Source organism: Entelurus aequoreus, linkage group LG08 (assembly GCF_033978785.1).
Source record: "Entelurus aequoreus isolate RoL-2023_Sb linkage group LG08, RoL_Eaeq_v1.1, whole genome shotgun sequence".
Classification (NCBI taxonomy): domain Eukaryota; kingdom Metazoa; phylum Chordata; class Actinopteri; order Syngnathiformes; family Syngnathidae; genus Entelurus; species Entelurus aequoreus.
The window spans coordinates 26,999,706-27,025,954 of record NC_084738.1 but is presented as its reverse complement, the minus strand read 5'-3'; the positions used below and the strand labels follow the sequence as shown (position 1 = coordinate 27,025,954).

The 26,249-nt window shown below is 37.2% G+C and overlaps 1 protein-coding gene across 1 annotated transcript in view; it reads right to left on the bottom strand.

The window, feature by feature from the left end:
• Positions 1 to 26,249, bottom strand: part of LOC133656382 (rho GTPase-activating protein 22-like) — a 61,353-nt gene that overhangs the window by 30,097 nt on the left and 5,007 nt on the right. The window contains exon 2 of the mRNA XM_062057468.1: positions 12,748 to 12,947. Coding sequence (XP_061913452.1) covers positions 12,748 to 12,947 — 200 coding nt within the window. The remainder of the gene's footprint in view (positions 1 to 12,747; positions 12,948 to 26,249) is intronic.

The window sequence follows — 26,249 nt, the reverse complement described above, 5'->3', positions numbered from 1 at the left end:
GCAGATAGAAACAAAAGAAATAAGCCCCTGACTGGAAGGATAGACAGAAGATCAACAATACTACTATCGGGAGACACCGAACCAAACACTGGACCTGTAACTACACGGTTAATGCTGTGCTGCCTGTCGAAGCCTAGCAACGCTGTTGCTGACGACGCCATTGAAGCTAACAGCTACGGGACCTCGTCAGAGCTGTGATAAAAACATTAGCGTTCCACCTACGCCAGCCCTCATCTGCTCATCAACACCCGTGCTCACCTGCGTTCCAGCGATCGACGGCGCGACGAAGGACTTCACCCGATCATCGATGCAGTCGGCGGCTAGCGTCGGGTAGCGCGTCTGCTATCCGACTCAAAGTCCTCCTGGTTGTGTTGCTGCAGCCAGCCGCTAATACACCGATCCCACCTACAGCTTTCTTCTTTGCTGTCTCCATTGTTCATTAAACAAATTGCAAAAGATTCACCAACACAGATGTCCAGAATACTGTGGAATTTTGCGATGAAAACAGAGCTGTTTGTATTGTGATACAATGTGTCCGAATACTTCCGTTTCAACCATTGACGTCACGCGCAAACGTCATCATACATAGACGTTTTCAACCGGAAGTTCCCCGGGGAATTTAAAATTGCACTTTATAAGTTAACCCGGCCGTATTGGCATGTGTTGCAATGTTAAGATTTCATCATTGATATATAAAGTATAAGACTGCGTGGTCGGTAGTAGTGGCTTTCAGTAGGCCTTTAAATGCTGTACATTATTATTACAATACTTCATAAAACCACCGTAGTTGTTTGTACTATATTATATTGTACTGTTTTTATACACTATTTCTTATCTCAAGGTTAGTTTTTCTTTTTTTAAAAGGCATGTTGCATGTTAAAATTGTACTGTTGTACAAGCACTGATTTAATTTTGCTTCAGTGGGAGATATTGATTTAAGATACAAGGGTTTTGAGTCAAGAGCTCCATCACAGAACTAATTAAGCTCGTATGTTGAGGTACTAGTGTAATTAGTTTTGAAAATAATTTAGATTTAGAACTCTATAATTTAATAAAATAGTGGGCTTATTTGACTGCCAAATTCAATGTGTCATGGTTGTCTGGGGCAACTGTTCTTGGATCAACAGGACAATATAACAAAGTTATATTCTGGATTTGTGCACTTGCATCATTCCTTTCCTGCTCACCCTTCTGCGCTGGTAGAGAGAGGATCATTGGAGTTCGCAGCCTTTTGCAATGTTGACGAGCCATAAACAAAACCCACAGACCAACACAAGTTGGTTGGCCTCTCTAAACACAACAAACGAGCAAACACTCCCAGGACGACAGGGTGGCACAGAGAGCTGGAAGAAGTTACATGGTTTGACTCCTCACACACTGATTCACAATAATGCACTGATCTGGAGTCAAAATGCAATTGCTGAATCAAACAAGAAGTTTTAAAATCATTTGTGTTGCATGGTGGATGCATGGGTAGAAGGTGTTGCCGCTGGTGGAGATCACCATGACACACTACCTGAACTCTGGGAAACAATGCCCTCTGCTGTTTCACATCCAGAAAAGCAGAAGCGCAGGTCAACTTACCTGGAACAATCTCAAAAAGGTGTCTTCCTGGTTCATCTGGGTTTGCCGTAAGTTCATTCACCTGGCATCCCTGCAGTGGTATACAGCCCTGAAAAACAGACGGAGCCCACTTCAACAAAATCAACTTGTGATCTGTTTTTCTTCACTTATAGGAGAAGTGTTTTGATCTTACTATATGTTATATTGCTTGTAGTTTGTGCACATCAAGAACCCACACACATTATTAAAAAACATTATCCACTGACAAAGCTTAATCTATTGTTACTATAACAATCTACAAGGTTAATATAGTTGGCTTCTCTTTCTTCCCCTCCATTTATCCGCTTTCTTTTGTATTTCATGTTATCATTACATATATGTATTGTTGCATTTGAACAGTTGTATTGTTGATAATAGAGGTAATTACTGTTATTATTAGAGATGTCTGATAATGGCCTTTTTGCCGATATCCGATATTCCGATATTGTCCAACTCTTGATTACCGATTCCGATATCAACCGATACCGATATATACAGTCGTGGAATTAACACATTATTATGCCGAATTTTGTTGTGATGCCCTGCTGGATGCATTAAACAATGTAACAAGGTTTTCCAAAATAAATCAACTCAAGTTATGGAAAAAAATGCCAACATGGCACTGACATATTTATTATTGAAGTCACAAAGTGCATAATATTTTTTAACATGCCTCAAAACAGCAGCTTGGAATTTGGGACATGCTCTCCCTGAGACAGCATGAGGTTGAGGTGGGCGGGGTTGAGGTGGGGGAGGGGGGGGTGTATATTGTAGCGTCCCGGAAGAGTTAGTGCTGCAAGGGGTTCTGGGTATTTGTTCTGTTGTGTTTATGTTGTGTTACGGTGCGGATGTTCTCCCGAAATGTGTTTGTCAATCTTGTTTGGTGTGGGTTCACAGTGTGGCGGATATTTTTAACCGTGTTAAAGTTGTTTATACGGCCACCCTCAGTGTGACCGGTATGGCTGTTGACCAAGTATGCCTTGCATTCACTTGTGTGTCTGAAAAGCCGTAGATATTATGTGATTTGGCCGGCACGCAAAGGCAGTGCCTTTAAGGTTTATTGGCGCTCTGTACTTCTCCTTACATCCGTGTACCACTCCATACAGAGGCGTTTTAAAAACTCATACATTTTACTTTTTGAAACCGATACCGATAATTTCCGATATTACATTTTAAAGCATTTATCGGCCGATAACATCGGCAGTCCGATATTATCGGACATCTCTAGTTATTATTCATTATCAATAGTGCTATTTCTATTGGTATTTGTATTGCTCCATTTGTAGTGTAATACTGCTCATTGTCATTTCTGTATTATTATTTATTTCACTATCTGCTTCTTTGCTATCACTTTTACTATCATATTTGGACATATCCTATTTGCTGATGTTGTTCTGTTGTGGTTGTTGTTGTTGTTGTGTTTGCTGTTGTTGTTTTCTCTGTCTTATCCCCCTCTTGTCTCCACAATTTGCCCCTCTGTCTTCCTTTTTTTCTCTTTCTATCCCCTCCTGCTCCGGCCCGGCTGCATCAAATAATAATATAAATCCATTTAATAAAGTCAAATACAAATAAGGCAACAAGAGAAGTATCCCACACTTCACTTTTGTAAAGTACATTTGTACAGCCGATATGGGCATCTACATCATCTATATGATTTGCCTGAGTAGCTGGACAGGATAAAAAAATAAATAAATAAAGAAAACATTATCCAGATCAATACCCATTTAGCTCCAAAAACTAAGACCAAGTGAGCTGTGAAAAGATGCCAGCGCCTGTAGGTCGGCCATGTTAATCTGCTGACTGGCATCCTCCATCAAACAGGCACCCGAGTCTGCCAAATCGCCTCAGCCTGTGGGCCGGGCCGCCAACAACATTAGTAGCCGTGGCAACAAATGGAAGAGGCGGGAGCTGGAGCACAGGGAATCTGGGGGGGGGGGGGGGGCTCCCGAGGGTGCCATGTGCTCAGAGCAACACAGGCAGCGGGGGATGAATGATTAACAAAGGGCAACATGTAATCTGAGGACACAAATCATGCAGTCAGATGGTTATTGGTTAATGTATCAAAAGTATAATGTAATGAAAGTATTGTATTTGGTAACTTACTCGCCAATTACTGTTACACGTGTTCAGATTTGCCTGAAATCTGCCTTGGCTGCAGTTTTATATAGGCTTACTTAAAACATGGCTTGTCTAATAAACCCCCATACAGAGTTCAGTTGCCATGACACCAGATGCACTTGCCATAAACTGATGTCGACTCACCCATCTTAATCAGGTTTTCCCCATAAATGTCCATCATCATCTTTCGTGAAAACCAATCGGGGGGGCCCAAGACGAATTCCCACTTTTTTCTGCACTGCAAAAACTGAAATCTAAGTAAGATTAAATATGTCAAATAAGGGTGATATTTGCTTACTTTCTGTCTGATAAGATAATTCTTCTCACTAAGCAGATTTTATGTTATAGAGTGTTTTATTGTTTTAAGGGTTTTGATTCTAAATTATCTTAGTTAGACATTTATGACCTATATTGAGTAAAACATGCTTGAAACTAGAATATCAACTGTTGCAAAGCTGTGTCATTAACACTCACAAGTATAAAACTACTTTTTTAAAGTAATAATTTCTTACTTCAAGCATGAAAAAAAAAATCATGATGCCGAGCGCATATCATTATGTCAAGATAATGGTACTAGCATTTACTTAATTTAAGAATATTTTTCAACATATTGAGCAAAAAGGTCTGTTTTTTTTTCTACCAAGAAAAGTGCACTTGTTATTAGTGAGAATATACTTATTCTAAGGTATTTTTTGGGTTCATTGAGGTTAGCTAATTTTACTTGTTTTGGAAAGTCTTGACAGGCCGAATGTTCTTGTTCTATTGGCAGATAATTTTGCTTAGTTCAAATAAAATACCCTTAATTTTTGTAAAAAATTTTCTTGTTTTTGAACACTGACTTTTTGCAGTGTGTCACCAGCATCATTTTTACAGTGTGCTAAAGTAAACAGCCTATTGCTACACACAGACATTACACTAGGGCTGCACAATGAATCCACATCCAATCGACATCGAGGTTTTAATGACTGAAAAAAGAAAAATCTCTCCTGCATCTTTAAATTGAATTAGAATTGTCAAGCCTTATATTATATTATACATACATGACTTAGTGAACTCATCAATTATTCTTCACAAAGTAATTTTTGCTGATGACAAACATGTATTCATGTCACACAAAAATCCTGAAAGCCTTCAAGCTATTGTCAATAGTGAATTAGTTAAAGTAGATAATTGGTTCAAATGTAATAAATTATCCTTAAATATACAGTAAATAAAACAAACTTTATTATATTTGGTTCAAAAAGAAGCCGTAAAAACTTCAATAGGATACTGATTAAAATAAGTGGTAAAGCATTAGAGAGAGTTGAGAGCACTAAATTCCTTGGTGTATATATATGGTAGAACAAGGGTCACCAAACTTTTTGAAACCAAGAGCTACTTCTTGGGTACTGATTAATGCGAAGGGCTACCAGTTTGATACACACTTAAATAAATTGCCAGAAATAGCCAATTTGCTCAATTTACCTTTAACTCTATGTTATTATTAATAATTAATGATATTTACACTTAATTGAACAGTTTAAAAGAGTAGAAAACACAAAAAAAATGACAATTACATTTTGAAACATAGATTATCTTCAATTTCGACTCTTTAAAATTCAAAATTCAACTGAAAAAACTAGCTAATTCGAATCTTTTTGAAAAAATTAAAAAAATAATTTATGGAACATCATTAGTAATTTTTACTGATTAAGATTAATTTTAGAATTTTGATGACATGTTTTAAATAGGTTAAAATCCAATCTACACTTTGTTAGAATATATAACAAATTGGACCAAGCTATATTTCTAACAAAGACAAAACATTATTTCTTCTAGATTTTCCAGAACAAAATTTGAAATAAGATTTAAATTTGATTCTACAAATTTTCCAGAATATTTTTTTAAAATATTAATCATAAGTTTGAAGAAATATTTAACAAATATTCTTCGTCGAAAAAACAGAAGCTAAAATGAAGAATTAAATTAAAATGTATTTATTATTCTTTACAATAAAAAAAATAAATTTACTTGAACATTGATTTAAATTGTCAGGAAAGAAGAGGAAGGAATTTAAAAGGTAAAAAGGTATATGTGTTTAAAAATCCTAAAATCATTTTTAAGGTTGTATTTTTTCTCTAAAATTGTCTTTCTGAAAGTTATAAGAAGCAAAGTTTAAAAAAATTTATGAATTTATTTAAACAAGTGAAGACCAAGGCTTTAAAATATTTTCTTGGATTTTCAAATTCTATTTGAGTTTTGTCTCTCTTAGAATTAAAAATGTCGGGCGAAGCGAGACCAGCTTGCTAGTAAATAAATACAAATTAAAAAATAGAGGCAGCTAATAGAAGGATTTATACATTTCAAAAGCCATATTGAATATTTTATGAATAAATTATCTAAATATGTCGGTCAACACTCAAAATTGAGGCACTTTCTTCTCCTAATTCTGTATCGGACTCTACTTGAAGCACATATAAACTATTGCAATGTTGTATGGTGTAACATATATCCCAGTTATCTTAAAAAACTGGGGATTCTTCAGAAGAAAGTCATATGTGTTAATGGTACAATCTTCTGAAGCTTACAGTGTGCAACAGATTCCACAGTGCTTGTATTATGTATAACGTAGTATATGGATTTAATTCTAGACTCTGCCAGCTCATTCCAGTGACCACTACTTCTCATAGATATACTACTAGAAGTAAACCTTTATTAAGAGGGAGAAATCGTCATCTAAAATGTACAAGCTTTAGTATAGCCTGTAGAGGCCCGGTGATCTGGAATTAGATTGATAGCTTATGGTTGAGGAATTCACATTAGTCGCATATTTCTGGTTTTGACCTCTGTATGTATAATGAGATTATCGCAGATCTTCAAGATGCAACCTTTTAATCAAATTTGAAAAATAGGATGTTGAGACTGATTTGGTGGATTTAAAGAGTCCTTTTTTTATTTATAAATTAAATTGTAAATGGGTATTAGGTGGGTAGATTTTGAAATGTATTGTACTGTATTTTGTATATTACATGATGATGTATATTTTAACTGTGGGTCCCTGTCCATAAACTGTGTGCTTCTAGGGATAAACTTTTTGCAGAACGGACTCTGATATTAACAAAAGAAACAATAATGTAATACAAAATGATGTCTGTTTTTAAATAAATAAATAAAATAAGAGATAGGCTCTTCTCTAGTGACTCAAAGTGCTTTACATAGTGAAACCCAATATCTAATAACATTTAAACCAGTGTGGGTGGCACTGGGAGCAGGCGGGTAAAGTGTCTTGCCCAAGGACACAACGGTAGTGACGAGGATGGTGGAAGAGGGGATTGAACCTGGAACTCTCAAGTTGCTGGCACGGCCGCTCTACCAACTTGGCTATGCTGCCCCAAATGTAGTTATAGGAAACAGTGCAGCCGATGCAGTCAGTGTGCTAATAACAAACACCACTTGAGTTGTATTACTGTACAGTATCTGAAAAAGGTTTTAATGGTGACAGTGTAAAATGGCTGAAGGACCTCCAGTACAACACGAGTGGACTACGATGAGGCTACGACTAGCGGCTAGGGAGGGTGTAAGCAAACATGGCTGTTACATATTTAAACCCACATATTCTTGATGTTATATCATTGCATATTGTTCTAGTGTGTGGCAACTTGAGACAAGAATATGTTGATGAACAGTCTAAAAGTAACATGACTTCCTTCACTCGTCATTCTAGCAGTTTTCTGCGTCGAAATCAATGAATTTAGCGTGCTAGCACGCTAACATTATGGTGCTAACTTTTTTACTATCGTTACGTTTTTTTCCTCTAATTACACAGCTATACACCTTACAGTCAGATCATTTGATATGTGACACATGCTAACGTTAGCGTGTTTATGTTTGCATGCTAGCATACTAGCATTAAAGTGCTAGCTTTTTGAGCTAATTTTGCAACCGTTTACCTTAGTCATATAACTTGGTATGTGACAGCTGTTAACTGTTAGTGTGCTAACTAACACACGCTAACTATTAAGTGCTAACTTCCCCCCCCCCCAAACTTTACACTTTTTTCTCTAATCCCGCAGCTTTACAGTCATATACCGTAGTATTTGAAACATGCTAACTGTATGCTTGTTTACGTTAGCATGCTAACATTAAAGTACTAGCTTTTTGAGCTAATTTTGCAACCGTCTACCTTACAGTCATATGACTTGGTATGTGACACTTGTTAACTGCTAGCATGCTTGTGTTAGCATGCTAACCTTAAAGTGCTGACTTTTTTTTAGCTATTTGTACTCTTTTTTTTCCTGTAATTCCCCAGCCCTACACTTTAGAGTCATATAACTTGGTATTTGACACAAGCTAGCTATTATTATGGCCACGTTAGCTTGCTAGCATGCTAACATTAGCGTGCTAACATTTTGAGCTAGTTTTGCTACTGTTTACCCCAATGTCATATTACTTGGTATGTGACACTTGTTAACTTTTAGCAAATGATACCATACTAACTATCTTACCTAAACATGCAAACTTTTTCATCTACTTTTACACTTTTTTCTCTATTTCCAAAGCCATAGACCTTCTGGCCGTATTAATTGACATGTGAGACATGCTATCTGTTAGAATGCCATCGTTAGCACATTTGCTAAGTGTTAGCATTTTAATGTCTGCATGCTAACATTTTAGGCTAGCTCTGTAACTCATTTTGTACAGTTACACCTAAAACTCACGGATTCAGACACTCAGCACCATCTAATAAGTATGACGGCTTCCGGCGACCCCCAGCCAGAGGTCCAGAGCCCAGATAGCAGGCCCATCAAAATTTATGCGGGAATTTTTTAGTTGCATATTGTTCTGGTTAGTGTGTGGCAGCTTTCGACAAGAATATGTTGATTGAAGAGATGTCCGATATTATCGGCCGATGCTTTAAAATGTAATATCGGAAATTATTGTTATCGTTTTTTTTTATTATCTATCGTTTTTTTTTGGTTTTTTTAATTTTTATTAAATCAACATAAAAAACACAAGATACACTTACAATTAGTGCACCAACCCAAAAAACCTCCCGCCCCCATTTACACTCATTCACACAAAAGGGTTGTTTCTTTCTGTTATTAATATTCTGGTTCCTACATTATATATCAATATATATCAATACAGTCTGCAAGGGATACAGTCCGTAAGCACACATGATTGTGCGTGCTGCTGGTCCACTAATAGTACTAACCTTTAACAGTTAATTTTACTCATTTTCATTAATTACTAGTTTCTATGTAACTGTTTTTATATTGTTTTACTTTCTTTTTTATTCAAGAAAATGTTTTTAATTTATTTATCTTATTTTATTAATTAAAAAAAAAAAAAAAGGACCTTATCTTCACCATACCCGGTTGTTCAAATTAGGCCTAATAGTGTGTTAATTCCACGACTGTATATATCGATATCGGTTGATATCGGTATCAGTAATTAAGAGTTGGACAATATCGAAATATCAAAGATCATACAAATAATGAGACAAGTTTAAGGTGTAATACATTGAGTTTGGGAAAAAAATTAACATAAACCACAGTAGTGAATCAACATTTAAGTCTCCATTTTCTCAGTTTATAAAAGTAGTCTTTAATGTCATTGCCAAGTGGACTTATCTGTTGCTGCAATAAGCCGCCGCCTCCTCCCCCAAGCACCACTCCCAGTTTCAAATATCGCATCGATTAGAAGATGAGAGAGAAAATTGAACGTCAGGATGACACTTTCTCGCACATCCTGTCACAAGAGGGGGAGGTTGTGCGTATACGTGTAAGTGTTCATTTCCCTGAGTATATGTGCATATGCCCATTTAGTCGCGTGTGCCTGTGTGTGTGTGTGTGTGTGTGTGTGTGTGTGCGTGCGTAAGACCTGAATGCATCAGAGGTTGCAAATCAATACAGCTCGGGTGAGTATTGGCAAGCTTTGATTAAAGGCAGTCTGTCCACGTCTCAGTAATCTCAGTCCCTGCAGAATAGGGACTGCAAAGTGTGGAAGACGTCATTTCATGCGGATGTGTGTGTGTGTGTGTGTGTGTGAAAAGACAGTGATGTCAGATGGTCTACATTAAATGAAAAGCAGTCATCCAGAATGAGACTGAAATCAATAAAAGTGTCAAGATTTCAGGCAGGAAGGCTCAGTGAAGATTATTGTGTTTAAAATGGCGTGTGTGCGTGTGCTTGATGAAGATGCTCCAGCTGTCTTTTTTGTTGGATTACATCATCCCCTCTTGTTAGAGCAATGTAAGCCTATTCAGCTAATCTGCCATGCCTTCTAATATGACCAAGGGTCAGGCCAGTGGCACACCCACTCCATTACTTCTGAGTGGTTATTAAAGACGTTAAAAATGAGTCATCGCACCGACACAAAAGATGTCACGAAAAATGAAGGAAACAGAATCAGGTATTTCCCCTGCAAATATTTAAAGGTGAATGTACTAATGGAGCAATTTGCTGTTGGCACTAAAGAGTTTGATGAGCCATAATTTACTACGCAGTAACCCATATTACGGCGGTCATTTCAATTTTATCACTTATGACAATCACAAAAGAAAAATCTAACAAAAAAAATACACAAAGAAAATTGTAGATCGATCTAAATACAGGAAGAGTGTAACAATTAACCGATATCCATCCATCCATCCATCCATTTTCTACCGCTTGTATATCGATTTATATTCTTTAGATTTAACTACATCAATCTGTGCTCGGCAAGTTTGCTTTCCAGAAATTAGGTATCAATCCAACATTGTTTTTTAAGGGAATCAATCGATTTTATCGATAACAAAAAAAAGGAAAAGGTTGGATTCATGAATGGCAGACTTTATATGAAGTTTAACACTTTTAATGATAAGGACGTTGAACGTTATTCAAGTCATCGCCATCAGTCAAAACGGGCCAAGCTGCGTCCGCAGACATATACTCTAAGTCGCGCCCACTCTAAGTTGTACTCACAAGGGTGACGACGACGGAAGTGAACCCTGTTTTAAAGACATGGCCTCAGTGATGGTGACAACATGAAAGTGGACACCTGATTTGTGCCTTGAGCCAAGATGGCTAATGCAACACACCATTGGTTATTATTTCGGTTGTTGAATGTATTGCTTTTTCAGCTGATTATATACAACCCTAATCCTACCTAAAACCCTATCCGTAACTTATTTTCAGCAGTATTAATTTATTTATGATTTCCATGTTAGTTATTGTCTCTCCAGCTTCACTTCCGTTTAAGACACGCCTTACGTCCATTACAGTCACACCTGTGGCAAGTCTTTAAGTGCAGTCTGCAAAACAAGAATGTCAGGTAGCTACCGTGGCTGAGAAAGGTCATAACAAATGCAAATACGACAAGGCAATAACATAAATTACAACACAGCAATTTGCAGCCACAGCACGATTGCAAAAGCAGCAACAAATACAAACGTCACAACAAAATAATATCAAACCGCAATACAGCTTTTAGCCACAAAGGATACAAAGGACACAACAGAAGTGACAGCAGCCGAGGCAGAACGAACAAATGCCAAAAAAGTCGAACAGCAACAAGTTTGACAGGTGAGCGATCAGTCATGCGGCATCCATTTGGTTAGCCCAGGGGTCGGCAACGTGCGGCTTTCGAGAAACAAATGGCTCTTTAGCGCCGCCCTAGTGGCTCTCTGGAGCTTAATAAAAAATGTATGAAAATGGAAAACGATGAGGAAAAAATATTATATTTTTTAATATGGTTTTTGTAGGAGGACAAACATAACACAAACCTTCCTAATTGTTAGAAATCCCACTGCCCACATTAAACATGCTTCACTAATGAGAGTATTTGGCACGTGTTATTTTGTCCTGATTTCGGAAGTCCTTGAACGCACCGTAGTTTGTTTACATGTACAACTTTCCTTAATGCTGCCACAGAAAGACGTGTTTTATGGCACTCTTTCTTTGTCTCCATTTGTCCATCAAATGTTTTATGCTGTGCGTGAATCCACAAAGGTGAGCTTTGTTGATGTTATTGACTTGTGTGGAGTGATAATCAGGCATATTTGGTCACTGCATGACTGCAAGCTAATCAATGCTAACATGCTATTTATGCTAGCTGTATGTACATATTACATCATTATGCTTCGTATTTTAGGTATATTTGAGCTGATTTAATTTGTAGTTTCCGTTTCCTTCAACTTAAACACACACATCTTTACCTTTGGCCATTTTAAGCCACTCATTTCCAGGAGTTATCACACCCTCTGAGAAGCCTCTGTTTTACTAATGTTTTCCAATGTTGTAAAATGTGTAGAATAAATATTACATTTCAACATTTCTGTCAACGAAGATTTGCATCAGCCTGCGACACATAGACTATTATCAAAATGGCTAATACAGCTAATACAGACACTTACGTCATGTGTTGCCTTCATTATAACACTTATATAAAGCTTTAAATTTTTTGCGGCTCCAGACAGATTTTTTATTTTGTATTTTTGGTCCAATATGGCTCTTTCAACATTTTGGGTTGCGGACCCCTGGCTTAGCCTGAAGCAGACGAGTGAAGTTATTGGTGTTTGAAAGAATCTATTGCTATTTGACAGACCATTTTAAAGTTTTATGGTAATAAAAAATGGGAAAGAGTGCATCCCTTGACAGCTTAATACGGAACGCATACTTTTGCTTTGAAATACGGGACGATTCCGTTTTTTCAAGGGACGATTAGCAACCCTACACCCACTTACACTTTAGTCAGAGGTTGCCAACTATTTATGAGTGGACTTTCTCCAATAATCTGGATTTTTTGCTGGGTAAAAAAAGAAACACAATCATTTATAATACGGGGAAAAAATGAAAGTATAGGCACTCGAGAAACGGCAAGACGATCTTTAGAGCGTGAGGCATTCCCTTCGTGAGTGCGAGGAAATATCCCTCTGCCGTTTATTGATTTAAACTACTGTATATGTGTATATAATTGGTCTTAAATTTTATCCCATATCATTTTATCCAACATTTTTTTTCTATTAAAAAAAAAAGAGTAACAACTTGATTTGTATTATTATTTTACCTGTGGTTTGGTTTCCTCCTCATCTTTGTAGAAAAATAGTTGATCTGCCCGCAGCACGAACCACCTCAGCTGCCAGTTCTTCATGATGCTGCGCTGCTTCTTCAGCCAGCCAGCCTTCAGCGCCCCCTCCTGGAGGCTGGGCGAAGCCGGCTGGCAGGAGCCCCGTGTCACCTCGCCCATCACCATGCTTTTGGACCTGGCTGCACACACACACACACGAACACACACACACACACACACACACACACACACACACACACACACACACACACACACACACACACACACACACACACACACACACACACACACACACACACACACACACACACTTGTATTCTCAATTTATGTGCAAACAGACCAATCCATCATAGAGTTGCCTAAAATTATTAGGCTACAGGGGCTGTTTAATTATCAGTCTTGGACACATGCCATGTTTTTTTTCCTCCTTTCATTTTTTCACTCTGTAGTGTTATCTTTCATTGTGTATGCTGCCCTTCACTTGTGAACACACAACCTTTTGCCCCAGGCTGCAACACCTCAAGATGAGATACAGAGGCAGCAGGCACAAATAAGATAATATAGAGACAGTGATGGGGAGCAACACAAACACACACACACACACACTCACACACACACACACACAATCTTGTATTTGTTACCTTCTTGAGACCTCAGAAAAATGCCTAACTCTTTAGACCAGCCTTTCTAGATATAAAGATGTGTATTTACAACATTAATAATATATACTTACTATGCAAATATAAAAAAGATTGTTGTGAAAATTTGAGTTGGAATTTCACAAGAAACAAGGTCACAATTTCACAAGAAAAACTTCGAATTTTGGCGGTAATGTAATAAAAGTCATAATTTTACTAAACGCAAGTCCAAATTTTACACGAAAAAATGAACATTTGTGCAAAATTATGATAAAATTTGCAATTTTACTCAATAACAGTTGCAATTTTACTAGAAAAGTTTTCAATTTTGACAATTTTATTAAAAGAGTCATAATTTTACTCGACAAAAGTCACAATTTTATGAGAAAACGTAAACATTTTGGCAATATTATAATAATAATCTGAATTTTACATGGTAAAATTATGACAAAAGTCATAATTTTACTCAAAAAAATTTCGTTATTTTACAAGAACAAGAACAAAATTGGCAATATTGTGATAAACGTGTGAATTTTATATGACAAATGTCACCATTTCGCATTAAAAAGTAATAATTTTACATAAAAAAGTAATAATTTTACTAGAAAATATTGCAATATTTCAGAAACAGAAAGAATATGAGAAATTGTTCCCAATTTTATGAGCAAAAAGTTGACACATTGTGAGAAGAAAACTGCTTTTAGTTAATTTATTTGAATTTGAATTTTTTTGTTTGTAATTGGTTTTTAATCTTCAATATTTACTTCAAGTTATTACAGTCTGTCTCTATATACATTTTTAAAAAAATGTTTTAAATAATTTTGGCCATAGGGGGTGTATTTCAATTTCTTACACACACTTGTTATTTCATATGTTGACCAGAGGGGGAGCACTTTTAAAACCGACACACAGTCAATTTGAAAAATCCTTCCATTTTGGGACCACCCTCATTTTGATAGATTTCACATTCACAATAGAGACATTCTCTATTAGATGCAATGGTTTTCCATATTGGGACCATGATTTATGTCCTAACTTGTTCACCTGTCCTCATATGGAAGGTACTTTTCCTTGTTGGTGTCTCAAAAAGGGTAGAAATGCAGCAACACAAACACAAACACACACACACCTAGCCTGAGGGAGTGAACCCCCACCCCACCCCTTCACCTGCCTTCCATTTGAAGGTCCTTGGGAGAGACTTATTGTGTTGCCACAAGCCAGTGGGATGGTAGAGGTTTGGGGTGGAGATAATAAGACCACATGGGACTGAACAGTCCTGGACAAATGTGTGAAACCTGAGCTCAGTCAAAGGCGGTTTCAAAGCAAAAGGGAGTGACAGTTGCACAGCCATGTCGCAATGTGACACCAGGTTTGTCCCTATTGAGATAACACATTGGTTAAAAGCCTTTTTTAATGGGATGTTTACTTGATTCACAAAGGCAGACATAGGTTTCAATGAACTGTGCCAGCAGCCTGGACTATATGGATGTATTTACACAATGTGCAAACAAGGCTATGCAATTTAATAATCATGAATGATTTACATGAACCCACTACAATGAAACCCTCCGTGCTGGTGAATACACACATACACACACTTAGATATGGTAAATATTTGTTTTCCCCCCCTAGCTAACTTATGTATATTGGATTCATTTTTACGGAGCCCCAAGGGACATGGAGGGAAAAAAACGTTTTGCGAGATTTCGCAAAAGGTTTTTTTCCTATGTCAGTGAACCGGTAGTAAAACAGACACAGCGATGGTGAACCGGAAGTGAAACAGACAACACGATGGAGGAGCCTACCTATCACCCGTGGGAGAAGTTTATTGATTTCTATTTTAGTATTGGCCTAACATATAAAGACGTCAAATCATATTATGGCCCCACAACAGAGCACAGATGATGAGTAGGCTCCCGCTCCTCCATCGCTGTGTCTGTTTTACTTCCGGTTCACTGACATAGGAAAAAAACCTTTTGCGAGATCTCGCAAAACATCTATGTTAAGTTAAAAAGTTAAAGTACCAATGAATGTCACACACACTAGGTGTGGCAAAATTATTCACTGCATTTGACCCATCACCCTTGATCACCTCCTGGGAGGTGAGGGGAGCAGTGGTGGCCACGCCCGGGAATCATTTTTGGTGATTTAACCCCCAATTCCAACCCTTGATGCTGAGTGCCCAGCAGGGAGGTAATGGGTCCCATTTTTATAGTCTTTGGTATGACTCGGCCGGGGTTTGAACTCACAACCTACCGATCTCAGGGTGGACACTCGAACCACTAGATGTTCCTTTAGGGGCGCTGTACATTTTCATCGTCAAGGTTGGTAAATAAATATACCAGCCTGTTGCTTCTCAGAGGTCGGCTGAGTGATAGATCACTGTATTTTACCATCTTTTTTCCACAGTATATAATATTAGAATCAAATGTACTGCAACATATAAAAATATGATACCCTTATATTTTACATAAATTAATTGTTTTCACAGTAAAGTACTTTAATCATAGTCTCCTGTAATATCACTACAAATTACTGTATTTTTAATGCCATAAGGCGCACCGGATATTAAGGCACACTGTTGATGAACGGGTCTATTTTCATATACAAGGCACATTAAAAGTCATATGATGATTGTTTTTTAAATCTACATTTAAAACACTTCCTTGTGGTCTACATCAGTGGTCCCCAACCGGTACCGGTCCGTGGATCGATTGGTACAGGGCCGCACAAGAAATAAAAAAATAAATCAATTTTTTTTAAATTTTTTATTAAATCAACATAAAAAACACAAGATACACTTACATTAGTGCACCAACCCAAAAAACCTCCCTCCCCCATTTACACTCATTCGCACAAAAGGGTTGTTTCTTTCTGTTATTAATATTTCTGGTTCTTACATTATATATCAATACAGATCAATACAGTCTGCAGGGATACAGTCTGTAAGCATGCGTGATTGTTTTTTTTATGACATTTTATAGTCCAAAAAATACGGTACTGTAAATTCAAAGGATTTGTCTTTTAAGGGGTTTTGTATACTACGTTGCACACTGTTGCACACAGTATGCGGAGGTAAACTGTTAAAATAAAGCGTAATTAAAAATAATAGTACAATTTTGAAATTACAGCAAATAGTAACTTTGTTGTAATTAACTGTAATATCACAGCTCTGCAGTTACAGTAAATTGCTGTAATGATATTTTGCAGTAAAAATGTTACTGGGAAAGTAATTTGCTGTGAATTTACAATTACATTTTTTACGGTGTAGCTATACAGCTAATAAAGCTCTCAACACACAGCATTACCTGTAAATCTAACATGAGAAAATGCAAGAGCTTTATCATAAAAATGTTCTTTCAGAGAGCTGCTCATCTCTTTGATCCCGAATGACAAATTATGAAATAAGCTTTATACAGTAGTGGCTTTGCAGCACAGATACTTGAGTACAGTCAGTGTACAGTGTATGTACAGCACATACAGAATGTCAGTCTGTAGAATGTACCAGCAATGCTTGGAATGGTCTTCTTATAGCTGGGCTATTCAACATTAAAGATTAAAGTACCAATGATTGTCACACATGGACATACAGTATGATCACCTTATGAATTTGTCTGTGAATGGAGACATTCAAATGCAATTATCTGTCTCTCTTCTGTGTTGATCTTCACATTTCTCACATATGGTAATCGTACTCAGCTGCTACGCCATGTTTACTGTGGCTGCTGCTGACCATGATGTGCCTTATTATGCCACTTGTTTACATTCACAGCACTCTATAGAGTTGCACTAAGCCAATATTGATTGATGCTCTGAATTATTTAGTATTTATAATGACAAAACATTCTTGAACCTTTAGCGTTTCATAATAGAGCATAAAAAAACCTGTTTACAACCTGCTAAATACATAGATTATTAGAGCCCTCTTGATATAAAATAACACCCTTTACACTCATTTTACCCAAAAGGGTAACATAATAGGTCAACAAAATAAGACTGTACAGTAATAGAGACACACATTTCTTAAACACAACCACAAACCTGTGAAAATATTGCAACTTGTTTGATGTTGATGATCTTTTGTGCTATACAGTACAGTACCTTAGATTTATTTTAAGTTAATGTGGTCATTTGTATGCTTGAAAATGCATTATTTAAGCCAAAAAATTTAAAATGTGTTTTATTAGGCGTGTATTTGACTAATTACAAAAAGCAGTTAAGCGCAAAACCGTGCAACAACGAAGACTAGCTGCACAGAAAGGAATATGAAACGTGCAACTCTAGTCAATGAGCCAAATAGTAAACAGGAAAAAAAAACTCTGCTCTGTATTAAATATAAACAACACATTAGAAAGACGTTGTGAGCCATCAGTCAATTTGAATACGTTAAATCATTCATCTGACTTGAAGTGGACTGGTTATGCTTCTAGTGCACGGCCATGATAAACGACTAGGAATGCCACAGAAGCAGTTTTATCAGAATGTTCTGTCAGTATACCGCTGACTGAGGAGTTGTGGGTAATCTTTGGCTATAACTGCCCACATGTTGATTTAGGTGGCCTGTAATGAACACAATAGGCAAATCATTCAACCAATTACCTTTTTCTATGGCAAACTATTTTTTATTAGATATTTCTCAAATGTACAGGGACGGCGTGGCGCGGTTGGGAGAGTGGCCGTGCCAGCAACCTGAGGGTTCCTGGTTCAATCCCCACCTTCTACCAACCTCGTCACGTCCGTTGTGTCCTTGAGCAAGACACTTCACCCTTGCTTCTGATGGGTCGTGGTTAGGGCCTTGCATGGCAGCTCCCGCCATCAGTGTGTGAATGTGTGTGTGAATGGGTGAATGTGGAAATAGTGTCAAAGCACTTTGAGTACCTTGAAAGTAGAAAAGCGCTATACAAGTATAACCCATTTACCATTTACCTCCTCTATAATTCTGTTCATACTTAAGGTTTGCTTTTCCGAAAGCCATTACTGATTCTTGTGTCAAAATCAATTTGACATACTGCATCTCTGCTATGTTTGTCTCTTCAACACATTTAAATGTCTGTAATATATTAATAGATTTAACTCCGGTTCCACTGTCAATATTCACATTATTGCTATTTCTGCCTCCCAACATTAATTTTTCCTTTGACACGCTCTAGTTCTTCTCTCCATGTGGTGCTGTTTCTGACAAAATTACAAATTATTACTGACGGAAGTGCACACTTTTATACTGATGACACACACACACCATAATTGACACATTTGGCATTAAAACTGTCGCTATTTCTTTTGCTATAAGTTGTTCGTACATATTGTGTTCCTTTACCATAATGCAATTCCACATTTATGCTGCTCTAAGCATAGAAGGGCTGCTGATGTCGAATTAGATCAACATTTATCCCGTCTGTCATGATGTTAATAGGCTTTGAGACCAAAATCCACACCTCATTAAAAGACAAACTAGAGGTTGCCATGTGGGTGGTCATGTGTATAGATAGCTCCGAGGGTGTCATGCAACCATTGGAATATGATAAATGGATGTAGCGCAATGGTGTAATAAAAGATTGAAGAGATCACTCTGGAAAGTTAGCAATAATTCTGCAGTCACACACATTTAATTAAAAAATATAATCAAATATGCATCTCATTTAATATTATATAATCACATGCATTGTAAAATAGGACTTTAAGCATCAAGGGACATATTTAACTGCAGTCCATTTGTTTACCTGAAAGCCGTTTAAATTGGTAACATCATGCCTCTTGAATTAAGATGTTTTTTTTTTGCTTTTGCCTATTAAGACAAGCTTTCCAGGCGTCCTCGCCTTTCCAGCATTCACATAAAAGCGTTACACTGTTTAACACGTCAGCTGTGTGTGAGTGGAACACACGCTGGCCTGTGATTCACACTTGAGTCACTGATTTTTGGAATAAAATTTGAACATTGTGCTGAGGGTGATTCAGACCTTCCTTTGGCTTAAATAGAGCTTCACTGTGGTCACCAGTCCATTTATCATCTGTTAAAAAGACATTTACATGCTTTATGCATATAATCATTACAATGTGCAGGATCAGAGAGCATGATTATGCTTCATTAGTTTGTCCTGAATGATATTTTACAAGCTGTTATGCTCTGTTGCGGCATTGTTGACCCCAGGTTGCAGAGACAGGATATGGCCTGCAGGTATTATGATAGTTTGTTAAACAAAACTATAACTAGTGCAGCTAGGGAGTGCACAGAAAACAAACACTGCTGAGTAGCATAGCCACAAAACAAAGAAGCAAAGCAGACTTGGAAGCAGGACAGGTCTGGAATATAAAGCATCCTGATTGGCAACCAGGAACAGGTGTGTCCTGATTGCCAATCAAGAACAGGTGAGGAAGCCGGCGCACAGACTGGAGAAACGTGGATAATAGACGAAGAAAAGAAAATAGAAACTAAAATAAAAACGCTGGACAGGAAATAAAACAAAACACATGAACATAAAAAAACAGACCAAACCTGTAATGACTTCAAAAATGTACTTATACTGAGATAGTTAGACTCCAAACTGTACCTTTTCCAAAGTATGCTCCCAAACTATGAAAGTCAAGTCAGGTTCTCTTCATTTACAGTGCCAATTCACAACAAAAGTTAACTCAATGCTACACGAATGACGCAGGTTTAGAACGATGTGCCGCATGCATTAAACAAAACCCACTCAACCAGACATGAACTAGCACCTTAGTGTTAAAGGTAAGGAAACACTCCCCCCCCTGACCCTCTAGGATACAACCTTGAACAGGACAGAGACACCATGTGAAGCAGCAGTCTTTAAGTGTCAAGGGGACAAAAACCCTTAAAGGGTAAGTACCATCACTGTGTTTGAAAGAGTCAATGGTGTACTGCATGCACACTGAGGATTTCATACATATGGTAGTTTCACACGGTCTCATCAGCAATCTAAAACAATCTAATTGAATGGATAGACCCATAACGGATGTAAGAGAAATGCTCTACATTCAGTTTCCAAGCCGAGGCTGAAATATGCTCTCACGTCACGTAGTCCGCGTCCCCTCTGATAGCGCCTTGATTCGTTTATAGCGAAAGAATTGCACATTTCTTCCAAAACACCATGGGTGTTGTAGGAGAGAACAATGTCGACCGCAACAACCAGGTTGTTGTTTGTACCGGAACTAATAATTTAGAAACGTCAATTTACTTTATTAATGCAGAAAAATACGTTTTTGAAGGAAAATTGTGCAACCCTTGAATAAGTCGCTGCAAACGACGGGACAATTTGAAACACTATTTGGCCAATCGGGACGTGGTATACTAGAAAGCTATGTAATTGTAAATAAACACAACTGTTAAAGGACTGTTTTTTGTGTATGTGCAAAAGTTTAGTGCAAATCAAGCATCATTGCAAACAATGACACAACAAGCTGCAAAACGACACACTTATTAATTACTTTCAGAGTGCAACGCGATAGCAGAATAGGCCACAGAATTTACTCTTACATTTTGCCTCTCTTAAAACGAGTAGACCATTACAAATCTGGAATGTTGAGGTCTTTGTAAGGGGGTAAACTCACAAATTTATCAAAACCAATTATGTCCCCCACAGTAAGCTCCAGGTAATCAGGTTCCTAGAAATAGGCAAAATATTCCCTCCATGTAGTCCATGTTCCTTTGATACAACCCTGGACTAAATCCTGGAATTACCAGTCTTAGGGGGATGTTCATTCAGTTGTTTAATTTTGTACAAAAAAAGAAAATAACAGAAAGATATACTACTAATTTCAAAAGGCAACTTTCTGGCTTTAAGAAAAATGAAATCAAGAATGTAAATTGTGGTAGTCAGTCGAGTTTAAATTGTGGAATCCACTCAATTCTGAGGAAAAATAATATGGAATCATTCGATTCTGAGTATTAATTATGCAATTCTGAAAAACAAACAAACAAAAAAAACCACCACTCATACTCTGGTTTTTATAACAGCTTGCAGTTTCTATAATGACAGCTGTCTCCCCAGAGCCATCGCTAGACATGCAGCCCCATATTATCAACGACTGTGGAAATGTGCATGTTTTCTTCAGGCAGTCGTTTTCATAAATCTCATTGGAACAGCACCAAATAAAAGTTCCAGCATCATCACCTTGCCCAATGCAGATTTGCAATTCATCACAAAATATGACTTTAATCCAGTCATCCATAGTCCATGATTGCTTTTCCTTAGCCCATAGGAACCTTGTTTTTTTATGATTAGCTGTTAATTACAGCTTTTGTTTAGCTTTTTTGCATTTGAACACAATTTCCTTGTTTCTTACAGTTCAGTCACAAACGGTGACCCCAGTTTCCGCCCATTTGTTCTTCATTTGTTTTGCTGTGCATTTTCTGTTAAGAAGACAGTAAGTTTTCTGTCTTGACACTTGAATATGTTCCTTGGTTTACCAGTATGCTTGTCTTTTCCAACCTTCCCATGTTGTTTGTACTTGGTCCAGATTTTAAACACAGCTGAATGTGAACTATTAACATATTTTGCAACATTGCGTTATGATTTACCTTCTTGAAGACGTTGCATAATCCTATGAGGGGCCGTTAGGGACATTATTCAGAATTACCTCTTACATACACTACTGAAATGCTCTCACATAAACAACTGAAATCTTTTTCTTTTATACACACTACTGAAACACTCTTATAAACACTACTGAAATGCTCTTACATACACTACTGAAATGCTCTCATATAAACAACTGAAATCTTTTTCTCTCACACACCCTACTGAAACACTCTTATAAACACTACTGAAATGCTCTTACATATACTACTGAAACACTCTTATAAACACTACTGAAACACTCTTATAAACACTACTGAAATGCTCTTACATACACTACTGAAATGCTCTTATAAACACTACTGAAACGCTCTTATAAACACTACTGAAATGCTCTTATAAACACTACTGAAATACTCTTATAAACACTACTGAAACACTCTTATAAACACTACTAAAACACTCTTATAAACACTACTGAAATGCTCTTACATACACTACTGAAATGCTCTTATAAACACTACTGAAACGCTCTTATAAACACTACTGAAATGCTCTTATAAACACTACTGAAATACTCTTATAAACACTACTGAAATACTCTTACATACACTACTGAAACACTCTTATAAACACTACTGAAACACTCTTATAAACACTACTGAAACATTCTAACATACACTACTGAAACACTCGTATAACCACTACTAAAATGTTTTTGTCTCACGCACACACACACACACACACCTGGAATTATTTTTCACTAGTATGTATAAACGGATTTCACCCGTGTGTGTGTGCTTTTTACACGTGTGTGTGAGGGACAACAATTTCAGTAGTATGTGTGCAAAGATTTCAGTTATGTGTATGAGCGCATCTTACCATTGTGTATACGAGCATTTTACCATTATGTGTAAGAGCATCTTACTAGTGTGTGTGAGCGATGTTGCATTCCGGTTCCGGTATAATCCCCGCCCCTTTTCAGACAAGTTTATTTTTATTTTTTTTAAAGCCAAGTTGTGGACAAAATGTCTGCCGACAAGTAGCTTAAACGAGGCGGGAGCTCCACTTCATAATTTGAGGGCTTCAGCGGAGAATATAAGAACACTTTCAATGCAACAAGGGTCGCGCTGCCGCCATGGGTCTCCCCCGCAGGACGCAGCACCTGAGCGGCCACACAGCGGTGCCTTTCTCCTCCCGACAGCCAAGCAGCCTGGAGCACTCGTTCCATTGCGAGGTTGCACCGCACACATGCAACGTTTCAGTTCATGGACATCGGGGCAAAAGGAGGAAAAGGTAATTAGACATTATTTATTTCTAAATGATTGTTGAATCACACGAAATGTAAGACAACATGGCATTGTAGTGAGCTACAATGGTAACATGTCGAAATGTGAGTCACGTCGTGTTACGTCAGTAGCTAATCATATACTAATGATAATGGATTGCATTTATTTAGCACTTTTCTAGAGACTAGATAAGGGGTCCCAAACTACGGCCCAAAGTCCAACATCCGGCCCGCTGGAAAAAAAAAGTTTTTGTATTATTATTTTCAATCTGTCTTTTTTAATTAATTTTTTGGTGTCCCCTAGCCGCTCAGGCAAATCATATTGTCTACAAATGCATTTCCCTGTATGACTTATATTGTCTTAACTGTTTTCATGTGATCTGATTGTTACATTCTTATTTCAGAGTCACCACACAGCTGCATGACCATTTCAACAAAGACGGAATAAACAACCTCTGGATTCATGGAACTTCTCTGCACACAAATATATTAATTGGAATATTCAATAAATTTCACATAAACATATTAAATATCCTTTTTTTTTTTTGCTCAAAAAAGGTTCCCTATGCCTTATTATTTATATACTTTTCAATGCTTCTTGCACACAAATATGTTAATTGGAATATTCAATACATTTCACATAGAAACATTGTGAATATTATTTTCAACAGTGTGTTGAAAACAACCTTTTTTGGCTCAGAATGGTTCCTTATGTCTCATTATTCATATACTTTCAATACTTGTCGGTGTGTAATTCCAGACATAGATGTAAACATTAATGAGACAACAATGAACATTTATCAACAAGTGAACCCACTTGAAAATGATGGCAACTATAGAATAGACATTTCCACTTCAATTCTGCACTTTATTCAGTGGACAACATGGGAATTATAAGGTTTGTTAAAATGTTTTCTTCACTTGTGCAGTGTATTCTGCAAATTAACATTTTGTTTAAACATTTTGTAAAAAATAAATAAATAAGGAACCTGTTATACAGACCTGTATGAAGTTGCCCACTTTATTATTGCAAATATCAAAATAACACTGCAATACGTTTGTGCTGTGAACATTTATGTTTCTACGGTTGAGGTTTTTAGGTTATTTTATGTTCTGACTAGTAATGTCATCCAGCCCCCACCACCACACACACTTTGTCAAAATCTCCCCAAACTTGTCCCAAACGTTTGTGATACACCATTTTTTTGTCTTATGATTATTGTATTTAGGTTAGGGGCTAGGTGTAAATATTAACACATTAACTTAAACTATAATTTTAGACAAACAATATCTATTGTCTGACTACAAGAAGCATTGAAAAGTATATAAATAATAAGGCATAGGGAACCTTTTTTGAGCAAAAAAAAAAAAAGGATATTTAATATGTTTATGTGAAATTTATTGAATATTCCAATTAATATATTTGTGTGCAGAGAAGTTCCATGAATCCAGAGGTTGTTTATTCCGTCTTTGTTGAAATGGTCATGCAGCTGTGTGGTGACTCTGAAATAAGAATGTAACAATCAGATCACATGAAAACAGTTAAGACAATATAAGTCATACAGGGAAATGCATTTGTAGACAATATGATTTGCCTGAGCGGCTAGGGGACACCAAACATTGAATTAAAAAAGACAGATTGAAAAAAATAATACAAAAACTTTTTTTTTTCCAGCGGGCCGGATGTTGGACTTTGGCGGGCCATAGTTTGGGGACCCCTTATCTAGTCTCTAGCAAAGTGCTAAATAAATGCAAGCCATTATCATTAGTATATGATTAGCTACTGACGTAACACGATGTGACTCACATTTTGACATGTTACCATTGTAGCTCACTACAATGCCATGTTGTCTTACATTTCGTGTGATTCAACAATCATTTAGAAATAAATAATGTCTAATTACCTTTTCCTCCTTTTGCCCCGATGTCCATGAACTGAAACGTTGCATGTGTGCGGTGCAACCTCGCAATGGAACGAGTGCTCCAGGCTGCTTGGCTGTCGGGAGGAGAAAGGCACCGCTGTGTGGCCGCTCAGGTGCCGCGTCCTGCGGGGGAGACCCATGGCGGCAGCCCGACCCTTGTTGCATTGAAAGTGTTCTTATATTCTCCGCTGAAGCCCTCAAATTATGAAGTGGAGCTCCCGCCTCGTTTAAGCTACTTTTGGCAGACATTTTGTCCACAACTTGGCTTTAAAAAAAATAAAAATAAACTTGTCTGAAAAGGGGCGGGGATTATACCGGAACCGGAATGCAACATCGCTCACACACACTAGTAAGATGCTCGTATACACAATGGTAAGATGCGCTCATACACATAACTGAAATCTTTGCACACATACTACTGAAATTGTTGTCCCTTACACACACGTGTAAAAAGCACACACACACACGGGTGAAATCCGTTTATACATACTAGTGAAAAATAATTCCAGGTGTGTGTGTGTGTGTGTGCGTGAGACAAAAACATTTTAGTAGTGGTTATACGAGTGTTTCAGTAGTGTATGTAAGAATGTTTCAGTAGTGTATGTAAGAGTGTTTCAGTAGTGTTTATAAGAGTGTTTCAGTAGTGTTTATAAGAGTGTTTCAGTAGTGTTTATAAGAGTGTTTCAGTAGTGTATGTAAGAGTCTTTCAGTAGTGTTTATAAGAGTGTTTCAGTAGTGTATGTAAGAGTGTTTCAGTAGTGTATGTAAGAGTGTTTCAGTAGTGTCTATAAGAGTGTTTCAGTAGTGTCTATAAGAGTGTTTCAGGAGTGTCTATAAGAGTGTTTCAGTAGTGTTGATAAGAGTGTTTCAGTAGTGTTGATAAGAGTGTTTCAGTAGTGTTTATAAGAGCGTTTCAGTAGTGTTTATAAGAGTGTTTCAGTAGTGTTTATAAGAGTGTTTCAGTAGTGTATATAAGAGTGTTTCAGTAGCGTATGTAAGAGCATTTCAGTAGTGTTTATAAGAGTGTTTCAGTAGTGTGTATAAAAGAAAAAGATTTCAGTTGTTTATGTGAGAGCATTTCAGTAGTGTATGTAAGAGC